General features: G+C 53.3%; 1 protein-coding gene across 2 annotated transcripts; it reads right to left on the bottom strand.

Annotated features, from left to right (window-relative positions):
• Window positions 1-475: 475 nt before the first annotated feature.
• Window positions 476-8,297, bottom strand: LOC122375265. Of its 2 annotated transcripts, XM_043354546.1 has the most exons (3): window positions 7,804-8,297; window positions 3,684-4,710; window positions 476-2,153 (listed from the first exon to the last, which is right to left on the bottom strand). In XM_043354546.1, the coding sequence occupies exons 1-2, from the start codon at window positions 7,832-7,834 to the stop codon at window positions 3,692-3,694; spliced, it is 1,050 nt and encodes a 349-aa protein (XP_043210481.1). In that variant the 5' UTR covers window positions 7,835-8,297; the 3' UTR covers window positions 476-2,153; window positions 3,684-3,691. The 2 variants fall into 2 exon arrangements, with proteins under 2 accessions (XP_043210481.1, XP_043210480.1); XM_043354545.1 differs by lacking the exon at window positions 3,684-4,710.
• Between the last annotated feature and the right edge of the window lie 1,822 nt (window positions 8,298-10,119).

Below are 10,119 nucleotides of genomic sequence, written 5' to 3'. Positions count from 1 at the left end.
AAAAACACTCCGTGATGGGCCCCCGGGAGGCCCAAGGGGGGGAGAATGGCCCCCATGCCCTCCCTCTGGATCCGCCACTGAAATGATCTGACCCAAGATCTTACCTAAAAACGACCAAAAGCCTTCCTTCATTGTCCGGAAACCGCTGACAGTTGATAGCTCAATGACACTAGAGCCGTGCATAAGGAGGCGTGAAAACACTGTCCTCATCTCGATCTATTACGAGAGGACCATGTCATGTCGTGAGAAAGGTGTTCTCAAAATAGATGACACTATATGAATGAGTAAATTAGCTTGGTGCTCTAATCTATCCTGTATAATGACATGTCGTTTGAGTCGTTTGCCCGATTCGGCCTCAACTCCGTCTAGCCGGTGTCCAGCCTAACTTTTGGCTCGGTAATCGAGCCCAGAAACGGTACCGAGCCCATGAGGGGCTCGGTACTGAACAGAACACCGACTGTTTGGAGGAGACAGCTAACATGGAGGTTATGGCAGCTAACTATGGGAAGCTACTGGTGGGGGTGGTAGCGAGGGGATGGGGGCGGGGAATCTTCGCACTTGTTCACTACTCGGCGGAAAGAGAATCTTGCCAGCGTTGCCAAGCGTGCGCTTGATTTCTTAAGTCGTCTCTTCCTTATGACATAATTTGGTTCACTGGCCGTCTTTGACATTAAGGTTTTAATTTTTATATTTAACCAGTTTCGTACAAACACTTACCCTTGTAAATATTTTCCATCGCCGACACGAACATATTACCTTTTACACCGGCAACGTAAGTCCATGGCACCCTGAGGCGCCCCTGTAGAAAACGGCGATGGTGGCGCCGCCTGTTAATTTGGCGGGTTGTGCCCCCGCCGCTGGGTGAGGCAGAGAGGCGCTGTCGTCGCCTGAACCTGAAAGTAATGTCATTCGCCCGGCAGCTAATGTCAATTGCACTAAAGTGAATTGATCATTAGCTTGGTGCTCTAATCTATCCTGTATAATGACATGTCGTTTGAGTCGTTTGCCCGATTCGGCCTCAACTCCGTCTAGCCGGTGTCCAGCCTAACTTTTGGCTCGGTAATCGAGCCCAGAAACGCCAAACGTTGCCCAAAGGTCTATTTACACGATAGCTTGACAAGCTTGCCAAACAGCAAGGCGCGGCCCACGCACATACCTCAGATAGGAGGAGCCCCGCCACCGCCCGGAGACGCGGATGACGCTCTCAGAGACGCCGGCCGCGGCCGCTGCCGTGGCGAAGCCGATCCGCAGGCTGTGGGTCGTCAGTCGACCGTCTCGCGTCAGGCCGGCGTCTCTGAGCACACCGTTCAGCCACCCCGCGGTACAGTGGCGCCCGTCAGCGCGCTCAAAGAGCGGCCTATCTGGGTGGCGGTCGGGACGCAGGCGTCGATATTGTCTCAGGGCGGTGACGGGGCACACAGGCCCGTCTAGGGCCGGGAGGCTCACCACCGAGCCTTGGTAGACTTGGTCCGTTTTGGACGCTGGTATGGTTAGCCGTAGGCTGCCTCGCTTTAGGGTCAGGTGGCGCCATTGGCACGTGCGGCGGGGGTCGTAGGTGTGGGCCGTTGGGGAAAGGTATTCGCTGCCGCGCAGCGCGCCGAAGAAGCCGAGCAGTACAGCCGCCCAGGCGGCTGCGCGGTCAACGGGGTGCATTTGCGCCCGCCCCAGTTCTGAGTGAAGCCGTCGAAGGTGGGACGGAGTCGCTGCTACCCGAGGGGCTCGAGGGGCGTGCGGGATTTTGGCCGCGCCGCGCAGCGCTAGCCGAACCTTATCGGTGCGTCCGATCCACGGTGCCCCGCGACGCACGTGCCAATGGCGCACCCCGGCCAGAACAGTCGATATGCGCGCGGCGGTGAGCCCGCGGCGAACGAGGTGGGCAATAAATCTAAGCACTGTTTGTTCGTCAGCGGGCGCGGCGACGAGTCGGTATGTGCGGCAGAACCGCCGGTATCGCCGCGCTCCCGCGTCGTATAGGCGCCGCGTCGCCGGCGCCAGACCCGCCACGACCAGCTGCTCCGCTAGGCCGTCTAGATGGCGTAGCCCGTCGCTGCGCGGCAGTCCTCCGTCGGGTTGGCCAGGAACTCCCGAATGGCTGCCGGCGCTCGCGTTGGTGTGGGCCGTGCGGTCGGCTGCAGGGCCCGGAACCGCTCCAGCTGCAGACGGGACAGAGCGTCAGCTGTGCTGTTGTCCCGTCCCGCCACATGCTCCACGCGAAAAGTGAAGGAGTGTGACGCTCCCAGAAACCACATCTGACGCAGGAGGGACATCAGTCTGGGGTCGCGACTCCAACCCTTTTGGCACGCTCCCACTACACCGGTGTTGTCGCAGTGAAAGATGAGGCGACGGCCCCGCCACGACGGTCCCCAGGTGGCGCACGCCACGAGCAGAGGGATCAGTTCTAGCCATGACATGCTGGTGCACCAAGCAAGGGTTTGGGGGGGCCACGTCTCCGCGAACCAGTCGTCACCACACATACCCCCGTACCCCGTCAGAGAGGCATCAGTGACCAGGTTGAGGTCGTCGGGTGGGGTCCAGGTGGGGTGGAGCATGGGTGCCGTGCCGTTCCAAGCGGGGAGGAAAGCGAGCCACCAGTCCAGATCACGGCGGGTGTCGGTGTTGATGGTGACTCTGTGATGAGTGCGACTGACTGAGTGTGCTGTGTCGAGCAGGCGACGGAAGAAACTGCGTCCGGCTGGTATGCATTTGATTGCGTGTACCAGTTTGCCGATCAGGCTCAGCAGGTCCCGCTGGCGCACCTTTCTGGACCTGCGGACTGTCCTGAGCGCCTGGATGATGTCCTGGACTTTTCTGTCGGGGAGCGAGATAGTGAGCGCGTTCGTGTCCAAGATGCATCCGAGCAGTTCCATTCGGGTACTGGGTGGCGAGCACTTGTCGGACGCAACCGGTACGCCCGTGTCAGCGCACATTTTGAGGAACGTGTTGTACGTGTCCGCGCACAGCTGTGAGTCACTTGGCGAGAAAAAGAAAAAATCGTCCAGGTAATGATACACCTGCTCGTTTTTTGAGTGGAACATAAGCGCCTCACAGAGCACCTCCGCAAGGTCATTGAAGAGGGAGCACGCGGATCGCAGCCCGAAAGCGAGCCTGACGTCATGATAGTACTGGCCTTGCCAGTAGTACCCCAGGAGCCACCACTGGTCCGGGCGCACAGGTATCAGCCGGAAAGCGTGTTTTAGATCTGCCTTAGCCATGAGAGCCCCCTGAGGTCCCACCTCGTACAGTGCCTGGATCGCCTGGTCGATGCTCACGTACTGGAGGGTGAAGGCCTCGCGGTCGATGAAGCAGTTGACGCTGAGCCCCTCCGGTTGGGAGAGATCCAGGATGAGCCGGACTGTGCCGTCGGGTTTGACGCGGGCGCCTAGCGGGTTGCATCGAAAGGGGTCAAAGGGCGGCGAGGCAAATGGTCCGGCGGTGTGTCCCCGAGCCACCTCCAGCTGGATGGCTTTCGTGACTGCTTCCTGGTGCGACCTGGCTGACTGGTTATTTGGACGATGAGTGCTGATGTCAGGGCCAGTGTAACCCAGGTCCGCCCCGCGAGTTAACCGTTCGTGAACGCTGTGCAGTAGACCTGGGTCGGTCTGTGGGGATGCATATTGCAGGAGGAGCTCGGGTTGGATTGGGGTGCGTACTAGTGAGTGTTGCATGCTCGTCTGTGCACGTACCGTCGCGATTAGTGGCGGCCCGCCGCTGGAGACGGGTGTCCCATCAGCGGGCGCGGGCCGTTTCCCGAGAACCGGCGGGTCATCGGGCATGCTGTTGCCGGGTGATCGTTGGCGCCGCACTCCCGACATTTGTGCCCAAACCTGCAGGACGCTCCGTTGTGGCACCGTCCTTCGTTCCAGCGGAAGCAGCAGGCTTTGGGCTCCCTGGGCTGGAACGGGCGGCTGCCTCCGGCGGGGCGGTATGTTGTCGAGCGGGCCGCGTAGACCGGGCGGCTAGGCGGTGCCGGCATCAGAGCCTGCACGCTCTCCGTCAGGTCGGCCGGGGTGTGGTACTCGCCGGGGTACTGAGCGAGCAGTGTCCTGCCGTGTCCGTCCAGCTGCTTTATGGCGGCGGTGGGCAGGCCTGCAGCGCGTCCCTGGAGCCAGACCATGTACATGGCCCACTGCACCGCCAGCTCGGGGAAGAAGTAGGCCCTATAGGCCGCGATGACTCCGACGCCGCGTAGGTACTCGGCCGGGGCCAGCTGTGGTGTTGACGGTCCCGCCGCCGTGCCGATGCCGCTAAACTCCTTGGGGGCCAGGACATCTTCCACGGCCACCACCTTAGCTCGGTTGGCCAGCCGTCTAAGGGTGCTTGCACCGACGGTCGGAAGCTTCAGCCGGCGGGGCGGGGGCGGCTGGATGGAGCGCGTTGGGGCCCGGCCAACATGCACATAGTCCACCACGGCTCCATGCCGCCGCGTGACCGCGCTCGCTGAAGGCCGTGTCTCGCCGGCGTAGAGGGTTTTCCTCCTCTTGCTCCGTTGAGCGGGAGGGCTGGCGGCGCTGGAGCCGCTGGAGGAGGACTCAGTCTCCTCGGCGCCGTCCCTATCCTCATCTGAGGAGACCTCAGTCAGGGAGCCGTCATCCTCGGGTGTCGCGGGTCCCTCGAGCGGTTGGGCTTCTCCGTCAATGACGTGAGCCCGCTCCTGGTCCTCGGCCGGGCTAACTTCGGCTGGTGCCACTCCCCTGGTCGCCCGTTTGGCTCCTGCAAGGATGCAGAATTATGACAGCCTGTGCTAGTGCGTTGGGTTGGGTGAGTGAGGGGGGGGGGGCAGTGGGTAATTACTACATGTTCACGCGAGCTGAATTGGGAAGCAGCGTCCGAGGAAAGGGGTTTGGCGTGTGCCGTCCGTAACTGCCCGGCTATGTGGGTGATCACTCCTGGGCATGTCGGCGCGCCGATAGGCGAGCGATTCAGCAATCAGCAGTAGAAGCATCGATATTTTTGAACCAGTAAAGCCGCGGTCAGCTGTATGGCCCGCTGATCCAGCCGTGTGCAAGAGGTCCGTTAAAGGCTGGTGACGTATGTGTCGGCCGTGCTGCTCGAACCGGGCATGTAATCACCGTGAGGTCGGCACAGTTACTTAATAACGTCCAGAGCGACATTAGACCTCGGGCCTGGGCCTCATTCAGCGACTGCAGGCGTGTCAGTCTATGGCAGGGGATAAAAAAAGGTGGCCAATTGCAGCGATTGTATAAAAAATGCCAGCCTAGGTCGGTCGACTGTCAGTGAGGCAAGGGCCGAGAGTATGTGATCATTTCGAACCGCAGGCGTGTCGGTCAAATCAATGTGGGGTTGAGTTGCTAAAGGCCGCACATGCCGGTTTCCATTATGGACCTTCGGGTTGTAAGTGGCCTGTTAGGTCATATGGTGAACATTTCGAGCAACAAGCGCGCGGTTCTAGAAGAATTATACTCGGTTGACTGCAGGCGTGCCAGTCAGCACTGGCGACGAGCCTGAACGTCGACCGCAGGCGTGTCGGTCATCGTAGCTTTCTGTGCGGCTGCATGCGTGTCAGCCCGTATCAGTCGTCATTAATCGGACGAAAAATTAGGTCTTTTTATAGGAAGCTTTACTGGCTGTTTATCATGAGTGAGGGAGGGGGCGTGCTGTTTATGAGTTGAAGACTGCAAGCGTGCCAGTCTGCCTTACAGTCCCCCATGAACTGTTTTGACCGCAGGCGTGTCAGTCAGCCACTTCAGCAAACAAAAGTTTTCGGAAATAACAGCGGGTGCGAGACAACAACGTTCGTACAAACCAGTTCTCTACACAAGGAAAGTTTCACAGGCTGAAAAATGCAAATGGTAGCGGACACGCGGCGTGCTGCTTATCAAAGTATCGGCGACGATTGCAAGCGTGCCAGTCGGCCTTAAAGTAAGCATCTGGACTCTTTGACCGCAGGCGTGTCGGTCGGCTCATCAAAGTATCGACGACTGCAAGCGTGCCAGTCGGCCCTAAAAGTAAGCATCTGGACTCTTTGACCGCAGGCGTGTCGGTCGGCTTATCAAAGTATCGACGACTGCAAGCGTGCCAGTCGGCCTTAAAAGTAAGCATGTGGACTTTTTTGACCGCAGGCGTGTCGGTCGGCTTATCAAAGTGTCGACGACTGCAAGCGTGCCAGTCGGCCTTAAAAGTAAGCATCTGGACTTTTTTGACCGCAGGCGTGTTGGTCAGCTACCATCAGATGTTCAGAAATGACTAAAGGTGCGATAAGTGGCTTCATGTGCAACAGTTCATGATCACGGGGGAGACGATAGGCAGTGCTAATGTCAAGTGACTGTAGGCGTGTAAGCCATGATCAACGCTGGATTGTAGAACGGGCTGGGGTGTGCCTTTGACATAGAGTAGTTTGTAGTAAGCTGGTAGGTGAGCCGCCATATCAACATTCGCTTTTTATTTTTGTTGTTGCCAGAGGTGTCCACTGTTCAAATGGCCATTGTGCAACGGGGCTACAGCAGCAGCATGCAGGATAAAAATTGCAGGGCAATGATCAGATGCATGAGCAATCCATCTTATTCTTATAATATGGCACACCACAACTTTGATCAGCCTGGATGGCTTGGCCTTGGGCTTTCCACCAGCTTGTTGCTGTACAGTCCAGCCATATTCTTTCTTTCGATAGCTTTCAAATCAGCACTAAGTGGTTGCTTCAAAATGCAGTGGAGGATTATGTGAAATCAACCATATGGAAGCTCGGCATAGGTTTGGGCAGCCCTACCCCCTCCACAGATGAGACATCAGGCAATGGTAAGCCAGCTTGGGATTATGCTAACAAACTGAGAAGTCGGATACATGAGCTTTAGGAGCTTTTTTTTTATGACTAAGCAGCTAACTTGAAATAATAAATCATCATTATCACCATTATTATTGTTACAATTATCGGTCATTATTATTTTTTTTTTTTTTTATTATTGATATATATTATTACTATTCCTTTTATGATATTATTATTCTTAATTCTTTTCTTTTATGTATCTATTTCCAACATATTGGCTTGGACCAGATGTTAGACATGCATGTCCAAAAGCACCGCTAGTATCTAAGTGTTTGTTCAGAGCCTAGAGTCCTTTCTTATCCACCAATCAGGCATGTGGGCAGCTCGTTTTCCTTTTTTTTGTGGGGGAAGGGGGATTGCCGTGGTGATCACGTCTAAATGAAAGCTCTTGTGCTGCTATTGATTTGAGGGTTGGTCATGAATCATGTGATGGGCCACAAAGAGTGGCTTTTTGGTTTTCCCAGGAGAACACACCAGGGTTGTCAAATATATGTAATGCCGATTGTATATAAAAAGAACAAAAGCATATGTTAGCGGTTGTGATAGCGTTACCAACATCAACTTGTGAAAGCTTGCTAAGCTTCGACATGGAGAGCAGCACAGGTGTGTGTGGTGGGAACAGGGAGGCCCGTAAAGCTGAACATTAAATGCATTTTCTTTGAGTATCAAACCACAGAGACAGGCAAATACAGGATGTTGCATACAGTATAACACTTCTTTTAGGTTACCTAAAATGATAGGAATTATTTATGTACCTACTCTTGCTATTACAGCCCCAGGCATCATTCACAACCAGCAGCTGACTCGCTCATGTTACTTTGCTTTCTAAATTAACAAGCATTACACCAGTTTATTAGCCTATGACCGCTTATAGCGCCGGCACGTATATGTGACCAAATTGAAATTGAAATGTATGCCGATAACCGCCATAGCCCAGTGTTCAAGCGGCGAATGCGCCACAAGCGCCGCGACCAACTGCAGTTCCCATATCAATCGCTCATTTGCCGCAAAAGGCAACTTACCGCTTCTGCCACTCCTACTTGTTCGACCCATGCTTCCTGGGGTGTCAAAACACAAATGTCTTACTGACTCAGGACACTTCCTTTTTCCTTCAAAGAATCTTCGCACTTGTTCACTACTCGGCGGAAAGAGAATCTTGCCAGCGTTGCCAAGCGTGCGCTTGATTTCTTAAGTCGTCTCTTCCTTATGACATAATTTGGTTCACTGGCCGTCTTTGACATTAAGGTTTTAATTTTTATATTTAACCAGTTTCGTACAAACACTTACCCTTGTAAATATTTTCCATCGCCGACACGAACATATTACCTTTTACACCGGCAACGTAAGTCCATGGCACCCTGAGGCGCCCCTGTAGAAAACGGCGATGGTGGCGCCGCCTGTTAATTTGGCGGGTTGTGCCCCCGCCGCTGGGTGAGGCAGAGAGGCGCTGTCGTCGCCTGAACCTGAAAGTAATGTCATTCGCCCGGCAGCTAATGTCAATTGCACTAAAGTGAATTGATCATAATTCGCGCCCCGTTGGGCTATTGGCGGACCCTACCACCTGATGGGGTGGTGCAGCCCCTGAGATCTCGGAAAGTTACCGACCGATTTTGAAAATTCGAAGAACGTTCGATAGCCCCACCAGGGGCTATCGAACCTTGTTACCAGGTTTTGTTGACCTAGGTGCAGCCCATGACGTCACAAGTCATGTCAAAGGTTGCATTTTTTTTCACCAATTCAGTCTAAGGAATGCGTTACAGTCAGTTAACAGTTAACACATCAAATATAAGGCATGCTATCGAAAACCATCGATGGAGCGTGGTTGCCCAATACATATGTTGCCTAAAGAGGTCACTGATGCCAGGTCAGGTCAAAGAGGTCAGGTCACTAAAGGTCACAATATGAACCCAACTATGCTAATTGCTAGGGTCGCGTGATACATGTTTTATCGTCAATTTTACATTTAAAATGTAATGGTGTGGACTAGACGGCCATTGGGGCCGGTTTAGATTACGTTCTGGTGGAGGTCAGGTCAAGGTCAGGTAAAAAAAGGTTAAATTTCAGAGTTGATATTTTGCATAGAAGTGGTATCTATTCGATGCAGCTCATCACGGGAAATCCAATGGTGGTCTTTGGCTTGCTCTGTGTGTTCTGTGACGGCTAAAAATTGAGTTTGAAAATTTTACGTGATACATTTTGAGTAGTGTTTTTTTTTTGCCATAACTTGGCTAAAAATGGAGCTGTCGAGTTTAAGTTTGGCATATCTAGAGCAGATAGTTCTATAACTAATAACATATATTCCAGCTTTAATTTTGAATGTTGTTGGTATTTTCGGGGTGTTATACTTCTATAGTTTTGATGGTCGAAATCAATTTTTGTTTAGAAATCAGAGTTGGCAGTTTTGTAGCGCTGTTTATTTTACATCTTTTTTATCTTGAATACCTATTTTTTTGTTATCTTCAAAACTGTAAGCGTGACAGCTCTTCCCGCTAAACCTTTTATTGGGTCGAAAATGACAGAACATGACGTCACTCTGACGTCATTTGTGACTAACCTTTCATAAAAGCTCTGGAAAAATTTGGTCACAAGGTGTAAAATGATGCCCGGAGGGGTCTTAAAGTTTGGTGGCGACCTACGCTATACCTACTTTAGGAGATATCGACTGAAAAGGAGAGGGGGCTGTTTCGCGCCCCCCTCCCCCCAACGGGGCTCGAGGCTTTCAGTTGTTGCTCTCACATAACTCTTGGTTATATTACAACGTAGTGGAATTGCAAGCTTGGCAATATAAGCTTCCTGCCAGCGCCGGACCCGAGTTTAAACATGCAGGCTGAATTTTAACATTTGACTTTTAAATGTTTACCGTTGAGCTTTTTAGAAGTTGTATGAACTGTTCAGCTCCTTTTTTGGTCCATCACAGCGGGCTTGTATGTCATTTGTCAATCAAAATCGAATTAAAAACTTTTTATTGGGTCTGGTTATCTCGCCAACTTCTTAACTGAATCGTTTAGTAGCTTTTGATTGGGCACTGCCCACGTTGTCTGTCAAACTTTTCGTGTCAACGAGAAGAGGCTGCTGACATCGTTTGTCGTGGTTAGATAATACCAATCCACGTCTCAGTGTGGCTGCTCGATCGCACTTTCCCTGGCCCACCTCTCCCACCAGGCTAGGCTTTGCCCGGCACAGCCGTCGCCTCAGTGCCTCGGGCGGTGACCCGTTCAAAGAGACTCACAATTCGTATGGTGCCGTGGCTCTCAAACCAACACAGAACAGTGAAACGCACAGGCTTACCTTCCATATAAGGCGAACGGCTGATTCTGGCGCCGGGGCTTCATTCATGC

The sequence above is a fragment of the Amphibalanus amphitrite genome, unplaced genomic scaffold (genome assembly GCF_019059575.1).
Source record: "Amphibalanus amphitrite isolate SeventyFive unplaced genomic scaffold, NRLGWU_Aamphi_draft 001806F_arrow, whole genome shotgun sequence".
Taxonomy (NCBI): Eukaryota; Metazoa; Arthropoda; class Thecostraca; order Balanomorpha; family Balanidae; genus Amphibalanus; species Amphibalanus amphitrite.
The sequence above is the reverse complement of the archived record's forward strand: the minus strand, read 5'-3'. Positions and strand labels throughout refer to the sequence as shown.

Bases quoted from the DNA above. Each gene is read 5' to 3' on its own strand.
- LOC122375265 (XM_043354545.1), bottom strand. From the start codon at position 7,834: ATGGGTCGAACAAGTAGGAGTGGCAGAAGCG. The intron at 2,154-7,803 runs GTAAGTTGCCTT...TCCCGTCTGCAG, and splicing joins AAGTAGGAGTGGCAGAAGCG to CTGGAGCGGTTCCGGGCCCT.